This window comes from Artibeus jamaicensis, unplaced genomic scaffold, assembly GCF_021234435.1.
Source record: "Artibeus jamaicensis isolate MK-2021 breed Jamaican fruit bat unplaced genomic scaffold, CSHL_Jam_final contig_482, whole genome shotgun sequence".
Classification (NCBI taxonomy): domain Eukaryota; kingdom Metazoa; phylum Chordata; class Mammalia; order Chiroptera; family Phyllostomidae; genus Artibeus; species Artibeus jamaicensis.
In genome coordinates, this window is record NW_026521857.1 from 14,888,147 (window position 1) to 14,909,660 (window position 21,514).

General features: G+C 35.2%; 1 protein-coding gene across 8 annotated transcripts in view; it reads left to right on the forward strand.

The window, feature by feature from the left end:
* EVI5 (ecotropic viral integration site 5) overlaps positions 1–21,514 on the forward strand; it is a 231,629-nt gene that overhangs the window by 105,288 nt on the left and 104,827 nt on the right. For 6 of the 8 annotated variants that reach the window (XM_037162019.2, XM_053668269.1, XM_037162021.2 and 3 more), the window contains 4 exons: positions 1,983–2,043; positions 9,170–9,223; positions 11,237–11,269; positions 11,822–11,968. In XM_037162019.2, coding sequence (XP_037017914.2) covers positions 1,983–2,043; positions 9,170–9,223; positions 11,237–11,269; positions 11,822–11,968 — 295 coding nt within the window. The remainder of the gene's footprint in view (positions 1–1,982; positions 2,044–9,169; positions 9,224–11,236; positions 11,270–11,821; positions 11,969–21,514) is intronic. The other 2 variants (XM_037162022.2, XM_037162023.2) reach the window with 2 other exon arrangements.

Below are 21,514 nucleotides of genomic sequence, written 5' to 3' on the forward strand. Positions count from 1 at the left end.
TTCCTTTGAGTCCAGTTTCTTGGGACTCTGAGCTTCCTGGACTTCCTGGAAGTCTATTTCCTTGGCCAAATTGGGAAAGTTCTTCTTCATTATTTTTTCAAATAACTTCAATTTTTTGCTCTTCCTCTTCTCCTTCTGCCACCCCTATGATTTCGATGTTGGAATGTTTAAAGTTGTCCCACAGGTTCCTAAGCCTCTCCTCATTTTTTTGAATTCTTGTTTCTTCATTCTGTTCTGGTTGAATGTTTATTTGTTCCTTCTCTAAATCATTGATTTGAGTCCCGGTTTCCTTCCCTTCACTGTTGGTTCCCTGTACATTTGTCTTCATTTCACTTTGCATAGCCTTCACCTTTTCCTCCATTTTGAGACCATACTCAACCATTTCTGTGAGCATCCTGATCACCAGTGTTTTGAACTCTGCATCTGATAGGTTGGCTATCTCTTCATCGTTTACTTCTATTTTTGGAGTTTCAATCTGTTCTTTCATTTGGGCCATATTTCTTTGTCTCCACGCACATGTTACATTGTAAGGGGTGGAACCTTAGGTATTGGCCAGGGCAGGCCCACCCACTTTGCTGCATTGTGACACTGTATGTGGGGGAGGGGTCAGAGAGGGAACAGTGCCACTTGCTTGGCTCTTGCCCTGCCTTCCTTCACTTCCTCCGCTACCCACAAGCAAATTTGGCTTTTCTGGTGCTGATTCCCAGGTGGGTGGTTTTGTGTAAGTTCTAGGACTCTGTGAGTCTCTCCAAGGAACTCTCCTGTGAGGCTGGGAGTTTCTCCTACTACCACCCCCACAGGTTTTTACAATCAAAGGTTTTGAGACTTTCTTTTCCCATGGTGGAACCCTGGGTTGCATGGTCTGTCTTGCTCCCCAGTTGTTCTCAGTTTCTCTGCACGAAAATGTGGGACTGCCTGGTCTGCCTTGCTATGTTATCTTCTCCTTCCCATCTGCCCATCTGATGAATGTTTCTTAAACTCCTTGGTCGTTGAACTTCCATACACTTTAGTTTTCTAGTTGTTCAACCCAAGCACGTGTCCTGACAGAGAATTAAACTGGCAACCTTTCCGTTTGCAGGCAGGTGCTTAATCCATTGAGCCACACTGGCAAGGGTGCTACAAGAATGTTTTTTAAGTTTTATTTATTTTTAGAGAGAGGGGAAGGGAAGGACAAAGAGAGGGAGAGAAACATCGATGTGTGGTTGCCTCTCACATGCCCCATATTGGGGACATGGCCCATAACCCAGGCATGTGCCCTGACTGGGAATTGAACCTGCCACCCTTTGGTTCATAGGCCAGCACTCAATCCACTGAGCCATACCAGCCAGGGCCTGACACAAGAATTTGTAAAATATATAATACCTGACTGTTTAGTCAGGGGTACTGACTTCTTTTCTCTTAGATTATCAGATGAAAACATGGCAGCTGCCAACACACTGATAGCCATGTTGCGTGAACGCTTGGTCTTGAACCGTAAATATATAGGTCATATAATAGAGGTGCATCTTATTGGTCATGTTGCATAATAAGGTGGTGTCTAACAGGTTAAGTTTTGGTGGTAGGAATCCTTATATATAAGTATAGGCACCTGATTTAAAAAAAAATCAGAGCAAATTGGAGCACATTGGAGCAAAACGTGTAGGTAATTACTACTGTTATTCTTTTGTAAGTCAATCAAAATTATACCGATTTTTGTCAGATCAGCAAAAAATATATATTTTGGTGTATCACAGAATTTGAGTAATTTATGTGTGTCATTAGATTTCAAAATCTCTGTTCTAAAGTTTACTTTTGTTATTTGTAAAGTAATTTTTGGTAATAATTCATGTAACTTTTGAATGATTTTTCTTATATCAAATATCTCAAGTTATAAGTTGGGATAACAGTGAAATTGTATTTTGTGTTAACATATAGTTTTAAGTTTTATAATTTTATAACTACTTTTGAATGAAAATACACCTTTATTCTTTTTTTCTTCTTAGGCTTGAAAAGGAATACACTACAATAAAAACTAAAGAGATGGAAGAGCAAGTTGAAATTAAAGTAAGCATCGCAGCACTTAAAAGTGCTGAATATAAATTGATTGAAGCCAGTTATTTGGCAATTGATATTAGGTTATATTGGTATATTTGTTACCTATTTGTAGCACATTTAGCAATGATGTTTGTACTTATTTAAGGATAAATTTACTTGCCCTCCCACTAATTATAGGTAAAAATAGATATTTTAAAAACCAGAAATGTGACCAGAGTGGTTTTCATGCTAATATAAAAGAGAGCAGCTCTTCTCTTTTTCTGGATATGTTGGTGGATCATCAGGAGAAAATACTTCTGTGGGGAAGATAATTATTCCACTTAAGCATATTTTTAAACGTTGTGGAAAAGATAATGTATAGCATGCTGAGACTAACGCAGTATAGTCTAAGGTAGACCAAATAGAGCAAATGATTGCAGTAGAACTAATTATGGCTGCTTTAGAGATGCAGGAAGCTTTGGCTAATTCAATTATTTCATCACTAAGCAAGGGTTATACTTTTGAACTACTCTCCAGAGAAACAGATTTTCAATAAAGGACCTTCAAATTCCTATACCTTAAAATTCTTATTTGTTCCTCCCTGTAAGGCCAGAAATTCTTGAGTTGAGGATCTTTGGCATCGTTTGAGTTGGGAGTTAAGGAAAGTTTTATTGACTTTTATGCTGATATTTTAGGACGGGGATGATGAGCTAGGACCATGAGTTAGTGAAGGAACTCAGGGACTGGCTGATCCAATTTCTCATTTGTTAATCTATTCCCCTCAAAAAAGAAACAAAACAATATTTTTTTGAAGGACTCTACTTTTTTTTAACTGTGTGTGTGTGTCTGTCTCATCTCCCATTTTTCTGTGTGACCTGTCATTAACTCTGTCTCCTTCTCTAGATGTTTAATTTTCATTTTGTCCTCCATTTCCATCATTGGAAATAAATACTTCTACGTTTTCAGAGAGAGAGAAAGGAAAGAAAGAAAAGAAAAAGGAAGGAAGGAAGGAAAGATAAAGACCCCTGTGGATATTTTTCCTCCTTTTTTAAATTCTGTCACCCAACTGCTGCTCTACCATTTGCTTTTCTTTTAGGTACCATGAGTAAGGGGGTCATAAATCATACCCTCTACTTCAGCCTACTGACAATAAAAAGTACGTCATCCTGATGAGTGGGGAGAGAGTATGGGTTATCGCATACCAGGAATATTCGGAACTGCAAATCAAGAATCTGAGGATGGGGAAGCCATCCTTTTCATTTCACCACGCGATATTATTGGAAAAAAACCCAAAAAACAAAAAACCTCAGGTCTATGAATAATTCTTGCTTTTGAAGAGTTTTTTTAAAAATAAAATTAAGTAACATGAATGTAGTAATAACAGAAAGCTTTTTTGAAAAGGTCTTTAGCAGATTTTAGCCTATATTTGCAACTTTTTTTTAAAAAAATGTTTTGGTGGGGAGAAGTTTTAGTTCAGTTAACTTACAAAATATTTTTGCTTGCCAGCTCCATGTGTGTTAGGCAAAAAACAGATGGCATAGTTATTTATGGAGAAAAAAGAAAGTTAAAAATATTAGTGAAACATATCAGGTAAATAAAGTATGCTGACCTCAAAGGTAGTCTGTTTCTTTTATAGTATCTGGTTTGCCCATAGTTCTTTTTTACTCTTGTACCATATCCATCTCTCTGTTTTTTGACTCCTCCTGTTTCCTTCCCTACCTGGCCACAAACAAAAGACAAAGCCACACAATTTTTGTGCTACTGTACTTTTTCTCACTTTAATTTTGGATCTGTCTGGGTTTTTACTTGGGCCTCACAACTCAATCTCAGTCATACTCAGATGACCACCTTGTTTATGGGATCAATTATGATCAAATGATTGCCTTACTTAAAATTAATTAGCATGTGTTTTTTGAGCCTTTGTCTAAAATGGGATATGCTACTTTCTTACTCACTGTTTTTCCTTCCCATCAAGGTCCTTTTTATGAGGGAATGAGTTTTGTTAACTAATACTTTCTTGCCTTGGTTCTCCTCAAAAACCTTCAGGAACAGAGTCTTTTACTGTTCTTTATACAAGCACATAGCATGATCATCAAATTATTTGATGTTTTGATACAGCAGTAAAAAGAATCAGCCTTTGATATTATACAATGTGTTTAAAGTTTCCACTGTTTTTAATCTAATTAAAATTCTAAGACCTTTGAGTTGGTGACCTTTTTATTTTAAGAATTGTATCTGTTGGTCACCTCCCTGATTAAGCATTTTGTTCTGAGCAATTAGAAAAATGGAATTTCCATTACCTGAGATGGTGACAAATACAGGAGAATCTGGTTTAGGGAGGAATGCCAGCACCTAATTTTGCATATTTTTTAAGCATATAATGCCTAGGAGATGTTTGGGTAGCTGCTGAATATTTGGAGTTTGAGTTAAAAGAAGGAGGCTCAATTGTAAATATAAATCTGGCAGTTATTGACACAGTGATGATACAAAGCCAGGATTGTGGATGAGATTACCTGGGGAATCTCATTAATCACTAAGCAAAGGTTACAGTTTTTCACTACTCTTCAGAGAAATAGGTAGATTTTCAATTTAAAGGGCATATAAATTCCTATATGTACCTTAAACTTTTACTTATACCCCCTGTAAGGCCAGAAATTCTTCAGCAGATAAAATGGAGAAGAGAGTTTGAGAATTGAGCCTTAGAGTAAGCCAACATTTAAAAGTTAGGGAGATAAAGATAAAGCAGCAAAGCAGAACAACAGGGAGGTATAGTGTCCTAGAAGCCAAGGGAAAGAGTAGAAGCTAGTAGGTCAAATTTTTTGTTTTCTTTTTTTAAAGATGTAAATAAACGCATGGATGTTTTTTGGTTTTTGGTATTGATTGATTGATTGATTGATTGGTTTTTAGGGAGAAGGGAAGGGAGGGAGAAATAGAGGGAGAGAAACATCAATCAGTTGCCTCCTGCACACACCCCGACTAGGGACTGAACCGTGACTAGGCATATGCCCTGATGGGGAATAGAACCTACAACCTTTCAGTCTGCAGGATGACTCCCAACCAATTGAGCCACACTGGCCAGGGCTGTTTTTTTTTAACCCTTACCCAAGGATATGTTTATTGATTCGAGAGAAAGACAGACAGACAGACAGACATAGATTTAAGAGAGAAACATAGATTGGTTACTTCCTATATATGCCCCCACAGGGGATTGAAGCTGCAACCTAGGATGTACCCTGACTGGGAATTGAACCTTCAACCTTTTGGGTATATGGGAAGACACTCCAACTAACTGAGCCATCCGGCCAGGGCAACACATGTGTTTTTTAATAAGCATATTATTATGGTGATAAGTAGGAAAAAATTGATAATGTATGAACAACGGGATAATTGCTGGAGTCAGGAGGGTATAGCACTTAGTGCATGGGTGAGAGTCTTGGTCTAATAACATAGATAGTTAATCTGTAATGACAGGAGAAAAAGTAAAATACAGGGTCCAGCAGAAGTACTGCCTGCTTGAGTGTGGTTGATAGGGTAATAATATGGGTATAATAATTTATATTTGTAATTTGAACATTTCATCTAAAATGTCATATGGTTTGCTTGAGTGTGATATTGTTATGTTACAAAATCACATGCTTATGATTTTGTAATAAAAGATTTTCTAATAAAAAGGGCATTTTTTTTGTGCTGGACTCTGGGCAAAAACGCAGGTAAAATGTAGGATGTGGTTATGGGATCTTGTGAAGAGAACTTGTGAAGTTCTCTTCTGACTGCTTTAATGTTTTCAGTGAAATAAATACTAAGCAAGATTGTCATCTGATAGTGGGTGAGAGAATTGCTGGTTCCAAGAAAGAGGAGTAGGTATAAAATAGTGATCTAAGAGAGGGGGAGAAGGAATGGACTAAGTAAGTGCATACGTATTGCTAAGGTGCATTAAGAGGCCAAATGAACTGAGTGATTGGCTAATTTAAATAAGCATCATGGTTATATTTTTCTTTAGCCATATTTACCAGTATAGATGCAGACACAGAGTTGTCAGTATGTTGACCCAGAGTCGTGGTTTCATCATGAAAGTATACTAACTACTAAGAAGGAGGTGGGGTGGGGGGATAAAAGCAAGGGAAAGTATATGATTGGGAATTGAGCTTTGTAAAGAGAGAAGAGAGGGAGTGAGGAACATTGAAAAGCTGGTAAGATCACTAGATTGTCCGTATGAGAATTGTTGAACTTGGGTTATGTCATAAAATAAGTAATTCGAAAAGAATAGGAGATGGTGATTGAAGAGTAGGTTGTTTGAAAACAAAATTTTCCTATTTTGGGATGTTTGTTTCTCACTTTTTTCATTACTAAAAATGTGCTTATACTTAGCATCTTGTATATGCAATTTTTCGGCACCTTCAATTTCTATAGCCAGTTGTAACAAGTAGAACTTTTGAACTGTGGGACATTCGTATTTTTAAGATGTTTGGTATGTACTAAGTGAATTTCCTAAAGAATATTCCCAGAGTATATCCTTCTTAGCATTGAGTTTCTCTTTCACATACTTTGCTAACATTAGGTATTTCATTCTTGCTCTCGTTTTTAGTCTCAATTTTTCTTTTCTAATTTGCTAGTCAAAAGTCTTTTCTTTTTTTAGTCGTACATGCCTATTCGTATTTCTCTTTGTGGTTTTCACTTTAAAGTTTAGAAAATAGTCTTTTAATTAGTTCCAAAAACTGTGATTAAAAACAAGGATGCTCAAAAATTTGTGAGAAATCACGCAAGTGATACATTTTAGTCATTACCTTTCCTATGTATAAAGACAATAAATATTCCAAAAATATCTTTGAAGATGTTTCATTGAAAGTAAAAATAAAAGCATATCTAGGAATAACCAAAATGAAAAATAGGAAGCAAAACTTTGCATATAGGCATTTTTTAAAAGATGAATAAAAGGTAAAGACAAAAACAACTTTATCTTATATAAACACATGAATTTTCCCACAAAATACACATTAACAAACCCAGTCAAATTCAAGTCCTTGCAATATTCCAGAGAAATTTTAAAAATCTAAAGAATAATTGTAAAATAGACAAAAGTAATAAAATTAATATTCATGCCTAACTTTAAAAATATGAGCAATGCTTATCACTAATCAAGTGTTTGGTATACATTAAGCACTGTGCTATATCTCCCGTAATTCTTCTGGTATCATTGTAGGTGTTACTGCTCTAATTTTCTAAATGAGGAAATGGAGATCTAAGGCATTGAATGACATGCACAGATGTTAATTGAAGAATGAGGATTTGAAACTATATCTGCCTAACTTCAAAACCTGTCTAGTCTCTTTACTAATTTAGTGCACTAATAGGTAAAACTTGGGGAGGATAAATATAACAGTAGGGGAAATTAGCTTTACGGGATATTAAAGGTATTACAAAGCGGCATAATTACTGAAATACCATGATACTAGTCCAAAAAAACCCCCAAACATTTGCAATTTAATAGGTAATCCTGAAATAGTCTTGACTTAAACTGATAAAGTCTATTATAGTTATCAGTTCATGATGAAGTGGATATCACACAAATGAGGAATTGGTGTTTTATTTAAAAAATGGTATTAAGACATTGGGGTGGATGTTTGAGGAAAAGTCAATTTAGATTGTTATTTGTAGCAGAATTTTAGATGACTAAAAGGGAATGGGAAGGAAATCCAGGTGAATTTTAAAAATTTTATTGTTTTAACATTATTTCTGTTGTAACATTAATTTTATAGACTCAATTGTCTGGTTGAACTTAACTTTCTAAATGTTTTAGGGTAAACAAAAAGTTACAAGTTTATTTTGATGTAATATATTGAGAACATTTTGAGAATTACATTTGTTGCTTTGGATTTATAGACTATAACAAAATTTAATTATCGCTTACTTGTGTAGACCGCCATGCTATTTTGCAGTCTGAGATCACACATTTCAGATAATCTAAATATATTTTAGTGAATAGAACAAGAAAATTTAATTTGCATAGTACTTTGTAGTAACTCTTAAGATTTATTTATTTTAATTTGTGTTCCACTTATTGTATCCAATAAGATACAGTAATTCACAGTCTTTTATTTTCTTGGTTTGAAACTTTGTTATATTTTAGTATTTACTGGCAAAATATTACATTGAATTGATAGAAGAATTTTATCAATTCTTCTATCAAAGAGGAAGGCATTTTTAGCAGGAACTTAGAGGAAAAGTAGGGTTGAAAGAAGGCTGCATTGAGAATTGTGGAGGAGATGGGTACAAAAAGGTAAGGGGAGTTTTGAAATAAATGATGACAAAACAGAGGAGTAACATTCAGCAGATACTAAAATGAAGGAGTAATTTATATAGGAGGCCAGTATGAAATTATATTGGTGACATATGCATAAAAGATTTTTAAAATGTTGAGTGTTTTAGATTTAATACTTGATGGCAGCAATTTGACAGGGTTTTAGGAGCCAGGCATCGAAAAATAAGATGAAGATTTTTTTAAAATTTGGTTTTATTTTTGAACTGTGAGAAAAATGCCACTAATAGGAGCTTTTGTGATGAGAAAGAAAAATGCCACTAATAGACTTTCTCACAACACATGAGAAACAATTTATTCAATGAAAACAACTCATTCTTTGTATTTGCAGAATGTAAGGAATTTTGCAACTTGGCAGATGTAATGCATTATGAGTGAAGACTGGTCTAATTCAAAACTGACAATTTGATATTTGTCCTATGAGCATGCATTTTTCAAATTTCTTATTTATTTGATAGACATTTAAACATACAGTTTATGTAGATAGGCTTTGTGGGACTTAAATGAATTGTACGCTTTTCTATCTAATGGGAATATTGAGAGCCATTAAGATAGGTACAGAGAAGAAAGGGGTTATTTCTGAGTGTACTGTAGCATATATTTAAAATTCACTCACAGCTGGAATAATACATGTGATCATTTCTTAGGTATGTATTTCTTGCTCTGAGCATTAAGAATTTGACAAACAATAATAGAATCATTCCTTAGACTCCCTTCTTATTTATAAAAGGTGGTACATTTTTAACGGTTACAATTTAGGTATCATTATTCTCAAGAATGTTTGCAAACAAACCTTTATTTGTTGTTGTTTGTATGTTTGTTTTTTATTTTTTTCTCCAGAGGTTACGCACAGAAAATAGACTTTTAAAACAGCGCATTGAAACATTAGAAAAGGTAAGTAAATGACTACTTATGGAAGCTTCTGTTGAATACATGGTATTTTTTTTTCTATTTTATATAAAGGCTCAAGAAATCTAATAGTATATATGTTTCTGAAGTTCTGGTATTGACTGCTTCTCTTACTACTTAACTTGTAATCAGTAATAATTGATCACTACTAGTTCTTGAACTATGAAGTTTTAACTAAGGCTATTATTATAGTAACATTTGTTTTCCTTACATATAATCTCTAAAATATATATTCTTTAGAGGTAACTTACTTGAGAATCTACTCTGTATAGTATTTTAAAGATGAGTTTCAAATATTGCCCTTTCTAGCCATATTAAATGTGGCAGTGATTCGTGTAAGGCCTAGCTAGGATTGCTTTAGTTTAAGCAAAGTGACTGACTAATTTCTTACATGAAAATTCAACATGAGCCCTGGCTGGTGTGGCTCAGTGGATTGAACGCTGGCCTTTGAACCTAAAGGCTGCCAGTCTGATTCCCAGTCAGGGCACATGCCTGGGTTGTGGCTGGATCCCCAGATGAGGGCGTGCTAGAGGCGACCTATCGATGTTTCTCTTCCTCTCTTTCTCCCTCCCTTCCCCCTCTCTAAAAATAAATAAAATCTTTTAAAAAATCCAACATGACTTTCAACACAGTGGAATTTTGCTTCAGCTATTGGTTCTTAAAATTATTTTGCTACCACTTGTTACCTCTTCCTCTTTGTTTCCTATAAAACAACTGTGCAAATGTGGAAATATTGCACCCTTTTTTATAGTATGCTTTTGATATAAGCAGTCTTGTTTTTCATGCTATAAGAATATATTGAGTAATAAAAGTATAGTGTAAGAGTTTTTGTTTATTTTAAGAAAAACATCTGAATTCACAAAGTCTCTTGGTTTTTGAGAGAAAGTAGGTTTAAAAGTACTCTTTATGATATTGTCAAGTATCTTAAAATCTTCCCTGAAAATCTGTAGATTCAACATTTAAGAAAGCAATAAATAAAAAATAGTTGTCTTTTGTTTAAAAGTATTGATGGTTTTATGTTAAATAGTTCTGCACAAGGACCAGGATGCTTACTTCCTACATGTCTATTTTTGTTGTATAATAATTACAGATATTATATTAAGTCCAAAATAGTTTTCTTGTATTTACTTCATATTATTAAAGTTGCTTAAATGATAATTTTACTTTCTTGGTGGCTATGCATAAAGGTTCAACCTAGTTGTTTTTAAGTTGTTTTAATTATAGACTTTTTTAAAACTAAATAGTCAGTTATATTAAAGTATACATATTCTTAAGTGGTCTTTTATCTTTGGAATGAGATGTTTTCATAGAGAAAGCATTTGTATCTCATTGAACTTTCAGAATGAGAAGAGTACTGTTAGGAAAGTTAAGCTCGGATCTTGATTCTAAAAACTAAGTACCTTTTTTACTGGCTTAGACGGCCCACCTGTGTCCTTTAGCACTTAGAACTCTGTAAATACATGTGTGTCCATTAAATCTTCAATGAAAAGTGTACTTAGTTATTGCTAGAGATTATGACTTTGAGCTTATTAATTTCATTTGTAATGTTTTTCTTGCTTTGTGTCTTTGGAAGTTGGGGTTGCACAAAATACTGTCACACTTTGAAAGTGGAATTGCTTACTCAAATTCCTTCTCCCTTTCATATACCAGTAAGTGGTTAGAGCATATGGCTGACTCTAAAAATAAAGATTTAAAACTATTCTTAAAAAAGAAGATATTTACTTGTCCCAAGTAATGAAAAACCTCCTGGAATTTATGTTTAGTCTTTCCTAGAAGCACATGCTTTGCTATAGACTAGCCTTATTTTAATATATATATTTTTAAGGTTTAAGAACAAAAACACATTTAGTAAAAATAGTTTTAAAATCTACATGTCTATTTTAATTACATGAAAAGTAGGTGGAATTTGGGTATGCTTTGTTTCTTTTTATTCCTAATTTTATCATCTTTATTTTATTTCTTTCTCTTACATTCCTATCTGAATTTTTCCTTTTATAGGAAAGTGCTTCCTTGGCAGATAGATTGATACAGGTATAGTTTTTTGGGGTTTTTTTTTTAGCATTTTCTCTAACATCTAAGGAAGTCTTAAATGTAGAAATTTGTATTCTAATGCATGCAATTTTACATGCATTCTCCCAGAAATATTTTTTGGGTGGTATATATGGGTATAAACTTATTTTTTATAAGTGTGTTATTTTGGTTATTTAAATAAGCAAGCACCTTTTGCACGTTATAAAGCTAACCTTATTTTAAAGTATTACAAAATGACAATCAGTGGATTCTGTGAAATTAACTACTTATTGAAATTTTAATTTTGCATGTACAGTTCAACAATATTGCATGAATTGAATTTTTATTGACTAAAAGAAGAATCGTTCTTAAGATTGTCTGATGAATTTTTCATTTAGTTCCCCAAAATTTGCTGGAGCAATAATGAGCTGCTGGCTAACAATTGCTTAGGCTGTTCTGTTCTCCAAGGTGATTTTTTAAATATATGTCAAAGCAAATAACTAAACCTCACAAAGGCAGTCTTTCTTGACTCTATCCTAAGTTGCTTTACACACACAAAAATTATGTCCTAAGGGACAAGTGACAAGAGCCCAGGAGGCTGAGGAAAACTACCTCATAAAACGGGAACTGGCCACCATCAAACAGCAGAGTGATGAGGCCAGTGCTAAACTGGAGCAGGCTGAGAATACCATCAGGAAGCTCCAGCACCAACAGCAATGGGTAAGGAGTCCGGTAGTACTTTCTCTCACCTTTCTCATCCCCTTTCCTTTAAACCTTTTTTAAAAGCACAACTTCTGTGCTCTTGTTATAAATACTTTTGTTTTCTGCTTTAATTAAATTCTTAATCCAATTTATGTTCTGTAAAACTTAGTGGTCTTACTGTGGCCTAAAGACTCCTCCTCCTGACATTTTTTTCTGTCTACATAGTTTCATTAAATAGGTAATATTTTCATTTCTTTCATTATGTTCTTGGTCATAGAAAATAAGCAATGTACATAAGTCCTGCTTCTCAGGTTTTAGAAATCTGTTTCATGATAGGTATTATTCCATGGATAATTTTTAAATCATAACTTCAGCTAGTTTTTGTTAATGCTGCAAATGAAGTACCCAAGGTAAAATATACATAATAATCTCATTTAAAGCTTTGACAATGTGACTTATGTCTTATGAAATACTGTAGCGTTAACTTTCTACATTAAGACATTAAATTATGGGTTAAGGTATATGCCTACATTTTTTTCAACAGTTGAGTTGTTAAAATGAGAAAGAATGAACTCATAAAAATTTGATTTAACTTAGGTACTGAACAAGTACCTTATTGCACAGCTATTTTCGGGTAGCATTTGCTATGCAGATGTCATTTTCCATTGGCAAATTCAGAATAGTGTGATCTTAATCAAGAATATGAGTGCTAAAAAGAAAAGTCATCTGTAAATCTTTGAAAAGGTATTTTCTCAGTTTTCTGTTTTTAAGTAGGAGTTGGATTATAACTGGGTAGGCAGAAAAAAGTTGTGTTAAACCTACAACTCTGTACAGATTGGGAAGCAGACATAATGGCTTCAAAGTGGACATTACTTTTATTCAGTAAAATTAAGGAACAGCATCATCTGTGTACAAAAATCAGAAAACTAGAAACAAAAAAGAAAAATTGACAACTGATAAAAACAGCATCAATGAATTATTTTCTATTACGTTATTGAATACAGTTAAGAATAATGAATAGGAAAGTAGTAAAGAATATTAAAAAGATAGGGACTCAAATATTTTTATCTGCCTTCTTATGAAATGTCAATAATATTGAAGTATAAAAATAGAAAAAGCAGAATTGGGGGTAATGTTAGCAATTAAGCTAAACTGAGTTATCAATGCAATGTGATTTTGTTATAAGGATAGATAATAAGTATTATATTTGCATGAAGCATAAGCTATAGCCATATACATCGGAATCGTGAATTATTAGTCTTTTTGCATTGTTTTCCAAAAATTGAGACCTCTAGATAGATATGTATAAAAATATAAAATGTTAGTTTAGAATGAAAAAGTGGGCAAAGGAAAATGGCCGGAATGAAACTGAAGCTTTTGGAAATTAAGTGTAACAAAAAGAATTTTGGGGTTTTTTCCCCAAGGAAAAGATAGACCCATAATTTGGGGCTAAGATATAACAAAGAGAAAGCAGATTCCTACTGCAGTTTCGTTCCCAGTTTTTCCTCACTAAGCAGACATTCTCCTTTGGAATAAACTTTAAAACAGATATATAAAGCGGAGATGAACAAAATAGGTGAAAGTAACAGAGCCCTGGTTAAATTCCCAATTTTAAAGCAAAGTACATATTCCTGGATATTAAATAATTTGCAAACTGATCAGAAATTATTATCATTGCCCTTGAAGGGTATTAGAAAATAAGAGATACTAAAGGCTTTAGGGCTGGCAACTACAGTTATTATATTTAGTAATGGTTAGAGATCTGAAAAGAGGATCAGTCACCTTGGTGGTTTATTAGAAATTCGTAGAACATCTGGTTTGTGAACAGCTAGAAAGATAACTTTTACTGACTTACAGCCAATTCACCATGTTTAAGTCATAACAAGGTGACTTTGTTATTGTAATAAGCAAAAACTGTGTCATAAATGCAGTTTTACAAGTTATTTGGTATGTTTCCATCATATCTTTTTAGTGAAGTACAAAAATACAGATGAAAGGAGTAAACTGAAGTGGTTTCATAAGTGATTAACTATTAATATATCCAGAGACTGTTAATGTCGAAGTGAAGAGATGCCAGAGGTCATTGCCGCCTAAACCTATGCTTCAAGTATTTTAATCTATTATTTAATCTTCATATGTGAGGTATGTTTCAGAATTATATAAATGAAGTATTTCAGAAATGTAGCTGATATTATTGGATGATGAATCAGGATTCTAAAATATTTAAACAATCTTTTCAGAATAAGAAACTAAAATAAAAGGTTATTTCACAGAAATAAACCTATAGCTTTGCCTTTAAGTTTAAAATGCAAAGCTATATCTTAGTCATGCTTTATATAATGAAGATCTAGAAATTTTAGTTGAAAGAAAATCATGAATTAGCCAGTAATGTAGTATGTTCACCCTACTCTCCTCACCCACCCCCAATTCACAGATACAGTCTTCCTAAAAGTATAATAAACCAATTCAATTCTAAGTAGTTTGCAGAAAGTTTGTAATGTTATGATTTGTCTGAATACTGAAACTTATGTGAAATTTTTACAGACTATATTCTGGCCAGTGTAGGAAAGACTGTGGAAGCCCTGGATATTTTTAAACAACACAAAAGAAGACTTTGTAAAAACATGATAGATACAGTCATTTTCAAGTATTTGAGAGGTAATCTTATGGAAAATTATTTAGCCTTTTTTGGATATAGCTCCAGAGTGCAGAATGTGCTTAAGATCCAAGGGTACAAAATCTTATGCCTTGGAATTTTGACAAATAGAATAGTTGCTTTGCAAGTAGTGAGCATACTACTGCTACGAAGTGAACATCTGTTGCTATAGGTTTTGATTATAGCCTTCATGAATTCTAAAAACCTCTCAGAATAAGGGTTTTAAAACTGTGTTGGGCAGAAAATACTGAGTTACCAATATAATCATCCACTACCACCACCACCCTCTACTGGTGATACAGATGCCCCTTGATTTACAATGGGGTTATGTCTTGTAAAACCATCATAAGTTGAAAGTATTGTAAGTTAAAAAAAATGCATTTAATACACCAAACCTAACAAAACATCATAGCTTAGCCCGGCCTATCTTAAATGTGCTTAGAACACAATATCCAAAAACTCTGGCAATGCAATAAACTATAAGGTGTTGGTTGCTTATTCTTGTGATCATGTGCATGACTGGGACCTGTGGTCGCAGTGTTATTTTTTAACCCAGATTTTTACCTAGCCCTTATCTTTCCCCTTTTTCTCTAAATCAATTATAGTCATGAGAAAAAAAAACAATCTATTCTGTACTTATTGTCAAGATATCAGGACTTCCACCAAGATGGAGGCATAGGTGGAGACACCGTGCTTTCTCACACAACCAAGTTTAGAAACAACTAAATATTAGCAACAGAAAACACAGCCAGAACACAGAAAATTGAACTTTTCAGAAGTCTGATAACAACAAATACTTCAGCCTCACTGGTAAGAGGGGCGAAACCAGCAGCTGGCAGAGTGGGGTTGCACAGGAAAACTTGGTCAGATGGACTCAGGTGCGCGGAATCCAGGCGCAGGGTTGGACCTGGTGGGCAACTCAGCGAGCCACCGCGGGGAAACAGTGAGGGAGCAGGGCTGTGGGTTGACTGTGGTTGCGCATTCGTGTGTGGATAGACAAGTGAGGGAGTGGGCGATAGGAGCCAGCAGCCCCAGCGGTGAGCAGCAGCAGAGGGCACTGCCATTTCCCCGCTCTGACCCCACCTCCACATACAGCGACATAATCCAGTGACCTAAGTGGCCCTGCCCCGGTGAACAACCTAAGGCTCTGCTCTTCACCCAGCTGCAAGAAACAGCAGAGGGGAACGTCATTTCCCCGCTCTGACCATGCCCCCACATACAGTGTCACAACCCAGCGACCTGGGAGTCCAAAGCTCTGCTCCTTGTACTTAACGGGCGCGAACAGACCAAAAATAGCTCAAGAAGATCTCAAAGCCCCAGAGCCTATAAATCTAAGTGATGAAGAAATAGCAAAACTCTCATGCACAGTTTAAAACACTGGTGATCAGGATCCTCACAGAACTGGTTGATTATAGCCACAAATTAGACAAACATATGAAGGCGAAACTAATTGAAATGAATGGAATTGCACAGGAAACCAATAGCCATGAAAAGGAAACTGGGACTCAAATCAATGGAGTGGACCAGAAGAAAGCAAATAATGGCCAAACAGAAAAGAGTGAAGAAGCAAGAATTCAAAAAAATGAGGAGAGTCTTAGGAACCTCCAGGACATCTTTAAACACTCCAACATCCGAATTATAGGGGTACCAGAAGGGGGAAAGGAACAGCCACCAGTGGAAAACTTATTTGAACAAATAATAAAGGAGAATTTCCCCAATCTGACAAAGGCAATAGACTTCCAGGAAATCCAGGAAGCTCAGAGAGTCCCAAAGAAGTTGGACCCAAGAAGAAACACACCAAGGCACATCATAATTACATTAGCCAAGATTAAAATGAAGGAGAGAATCCTAGAAGCATCAAGAGATAAGGGGACAGTCACCTACAAAGGAGTTCCCATCAGACTGTCAGCAGATTTCTCAAAAGAGACCTTACAGGCAAGAAGGGGCTGGAAAGAGGTATTCCAAGTCATGAAATCCAAAGACCTACAACCAAGATTGCTCTATCCAGCAAAACTTTCATTTAGAATGGAAGGAGAGATAAAGTGCTTCTCAGATAATATCCAATTCAAGGAGTTCATCATCACCAAGCCCTTATTATATGAAATGTTAAAGGGACTTATCTAAGAAAAAGAAGTTAAAAAAACATGAACAGTGAAAGGACAGCAAACTCACAGTTATTAACAACCACACCTAAAACAAAAGCAAACTAAAAGGACAGCTAGATCAGGAGTGGAAACATAGAAATGAAGATCTCAAGGAGGGTTAGCAACAGGGGAGTGGGAAGAGGAGAAGGGGGGAGAAGGTACAGAAAATAAATAGCATAGACAGTAGATAGAAAATAGATGGGGGGGGCAAGAATAGTATGGGAAATATAGAATCTAAAGAACTTGAGACACATGGTCATAAACTAAAGGGGGGTAATGGTGGGGACGGGGGTAAGGTGTAGGGGAATGAAGGGGGGGAATAGAACAACTGTAATGGCATAATTAATAAAAAATCAATTAAAAAAAGACAGATAATAGAAAGAATTGGTAAAAATACAAAGAAAAAAGATAGCTGTCTAATATAAAAATAACTAGTATTTCTTATTAATAAAAGGCATCGTGTTTCAGGAAAAAAAGAGATATCAGGTTTAGAGTGTGTCAGCACTTTGTATTTTTCTCAGCTCTGTATGACCGTGATGTTAGTTTTAAAATGAAGCCATGTATTCATTCATTCACTGGAAAGATATTGTGCAAAGTATTGTCCTACTTGCTGAAGGTATAGTAGTAAACAAGGAAAATGAGATCTACAGTTACATGAAGTGTGTATTTCAGTTTAGGAGAAATATATTAAATAAATATAATTTTAGGTGATGTTAAAGGCTGTGAAGAAAATAAAGCAGGACCAAGGTGGTAGTTGCAGTGCTGTTTTAGGTAAGGTAGCTTTGGAGAGCTTACCTGAAGAAGTAAATTTGACCAGAAACTGAATTATATGAAGAAGGAAGCCATTTGAAGAATCTAGGGAGGAACATTACAGACAGAACATGCACCTAATGTAAAGGCCTTGATCAAGGAAGAAGTTTGAGGTGTTCAAGAAAGAGCACAATATGGATCTATAAACTCTAGGGAAACTAAAAAAAATATTTTATTTTAAAAATTTTTAATTATTTTATTGTTCAATTATAGTTGTCTGCATTTTCCTCCCACATCTCCCGCCACCCGAGCCAAACCCACTTCCCTCCCTTGCTTCCACCCACCCACTTGATTTTGTCCATGTGCCTTTATAGTAAGTAGTTCCTGAAAACCCTTCCCTCCACTGTCCCCTCCACTGTCCCCTCCCCACTCCCTAAAATTTCTTTAAAGAAAGATATATAAATAAATAGCAAATAGCAGAGGTAAAATGGAATCACTTAAAAATAACCATTTAATCAGGCAGAAAATAAGGAAAAAAGAAACATTGAATAAATCAAATAGAAAACTAGCAAGATAGTAGGTTTTATATTCAACCATATCAGCTGTTACATTAAATGCAAGTATTCTAAACATACCAACTAAAATGTTTGATTGAAAAGAAGAAAACAATACCTGCTCTGACCAATGTGTTCCAATTGGTTGGGTGTTGTCCTGCAAAGCAAAAGATGCCAGTTCAGTTCTTGGTCAGTGCACATGCCTGGGTTGCAGGTTCGGTCCCCAGTCAGGGTGTATATGAGAAACAGCCAATCGATGTTTCTCTCTCACATCGATATTTCTCACCCTCTCCTCTTTCCCTTCCCCTCTCTAAAAAGAAACAAATAAAATCTTAAAAGAAAAAAGACAAGACCTGTCTATAAGAAATTCACTTTATATGCAAAGACTTTTGTAGGTTAAAAGTAAAAAGATGTAGTAGCAATGAGCAGTTGGAAAAGAAAATTAAGAAAACAGTTCCACTGACAGTAGCATCTGAAAGAATAAAGTACCTATGAATTAGTTTAAGATGAGAGTCCTATACACTGAAAACTATTGATGATTGATTCAGTCACCTGTTGAAAGAAAGTAAAGAAGACATAAATAATGGAAAGCCGTCTATTCCACGTCCATGGATTGGGACACAGTATTGTTAACATGTCAGCACTACCCAATATGGTCTACAGACTCAATTCTGTCAGCCCTACCAAAATTAAACAGTCTTCTGCAGAAATGGAATTGAAAGGAGCCCTCAATAGTGAAAATAGGCTTGAAAAAGAACAGAATTGGAGGACTCACACTGCCTGATTTTACAACTTACTGCAAAGCTAGAATAATCAAAATTGTGGTACTAGCTTGAGAAAAGACATATAGACCTTTCTGGTTTTATTTTATTTTTATTTTTTTAGAAGATTTTTTAAAGATTTTATTTATCTTTAGAGGGGAAGAGGGGAAGGAGAGAGGGAGAGAAACATCAATGTATGGTTGCCTTTTGTGCATCCCCTGCTGGGAACTGGCCTGCAGGGAACCGACCTGCAACCCAGGCATGTGCCCTGACTGGGAATCGAACCGTGATCGTGTGCTTCGCAGGCCCACGCTTAATCCACTGAGCTACACCAGCCAGGGCCCTTTCTGGTTTTATAAGTGATCCATTTATTCAGACATAGAGGATAGAATAGACATGTAGAGTAAAAAAGACACATAGAATAGAAATTTAGAGTCCTGGAATAAACTCATACATCTATGGCCAGTTGATTTTTTTAAAAGATTTTTATTTATTTATTTGTTTTTAGAGAGAAGGAAGGGGGGGAGAAAGAGAAGGAAACATTGATGTGCCATTGATTACCTCTTGCACTCCCCTAACCGGGGACCAGGTCTGCAATCCAGGCATGTGCCCTGACCATGAATCAAACTGGTGACCTTTTGTTTTGTGGAACCATGGCCAACCCATTGAGCCACATCAGTCAGAGTAGCCAGTTGATTTGTGATAAGGGTGCCAAGATCATTTGATGAGGAAAGAATACTCTCTTTAACAAATTGTGCTGGGGAAACTAGATATCCTCATGCAAAAGAATGAAGTTGTATTCCTACCACACTCTGTTTATGAGCATTAACTCAAAATAAACAATGATCTAAATAGAGGTTTTATGGTTTTAACACCCAAAAAAAAACCATTAGAAGAAAATATGGTTGTAAATCTTTATTACCTCCAGGTTGGCAATGGATTCTTAGATATGAGTTCTGTAACAGCCAAAGGATAAGCAACAAAAGAGAAAAAAAACAGTTAAATTGGACTTCATCAAAATTAAAACCTTTTGCCATCAAAGGACAGGCAGGCTACATGTCAGAAATGAATGGCAGAAAACATTTGCAGATCATGTATCTGACAAGGACTTAATATTCAAAATATATAAAGAACTCTTAAAACTCAACAAAAAGACAAACAACCCACTTTAAAAATGAGCAAAGGACTTGAATAGACCTTTTACCAAAGATATACAAGTGGACAACAAGCATATGAGTACACAACATATTTTGTCTCTAGGGAAATGCATACGAACCACACTGAGGTGCCAGTTCACATTTATTATAATTGCTCTAATAAAACCAAACAGAAAATAAGTGTTGGTAAGTTGATGGAGAAATTGGAGCCCTTGTGCATTGTTAGTGGAAATATAAAAGGGTCAGCTGCTGTGGATAACAATTTTATGGTTCCTCAAAGAGTTAAACATAGAGTTACCCTATGACCCACATAAAATTACCATATGATCCATAATTCATCTCTTAAATGTATACCCAAAAGAATGGAAACTTGGTATTCAAACAAGTGTGCAGCAACATGTTTGTAGTAACATTCACAAAAGAAGGGACACATCTGAAATGTCCATCAATGGAAGAGTGGATAAAAATGCAAAATGAAATATTATGCAGCCATCGAAAGGAGAGAAATACTGATATGTGCTATAATATGGAGGAACTTCCCAAATCTTAAAGTTAAGTGAAAGAAGTCAGACACAAAAGATCAAAAGGTCACATATTGTATGATTCCATTTATGTGAAATACCTAGAATAGATAAATCCATTGAGACAGAATGCAGATTGGTGATTGCCAGAAGGTGAAGGTGGGGAAAAGACAAGAAACTGCTTAATAGGTGAGGGATTATACATTGGGCTGCTGGGAATGTTTTAGAACTGGATAGAGTTGGTGGTGGCCAAAATTCTGCGTATACTAATGACACTGAATTGTTTGCTTTAAAATGGTTATTTGAATTTTGCTTCAATAAGTTCTTTAAAAAAAAAAGATTAAAGAAATGAAGGTTTAAGGCTCAAAGAAACAACAAATTTAGCTTTAACAATAGTGGTAGAAGGGAGAACATGTCACATCCCGGTGCTGGAACCCATTAGTAAAGGTCAGGGTAGGACCCGAGTGGCTATCTTGTAGGATGGGCCTGAGAGGATTAGGAGATTCCTCGGGGCTGGAGTTAGGCAAATCTTAATCGGAGTTGTGTTTTACATTGAGACTAGAGGAGTGCAAAGTAAAGCAGAGATCAGTGGTGGCAACTGGAGAAGTGACTTAAAACAAGTTGTCAGACCAATGACCTATAAGGAACTATAACCCAAAGGAAAGAGGTTTAAGACATACAAGAAGCAAGAATTTGAAATAGGGGATTAGTGGAGTAATGGGAAAAAAGCTTTGGCAAGTGTTGATTATGGGACTATTACCCAGTATTTAACATGATTTGGGAGGATATGATGTTTGGATAGGCTAGCTCCATAATGTGCCAGAGTAGAGTGTATGTGGGTTTGTTTTTTTATGTTCCTCTACCTAGAAGTAAGGTTGTTCACAGAATCAATGAATTTGAGGTTGTCTCAGCTATAAAAGGAGTAACAGAGGATAAGTAGATTGTTATATGAATGTTGAAAATGTAGGATAGCATAATATTATAGCTAATGAGGGCATTCCTCCACTCCCCAGTGAATTTC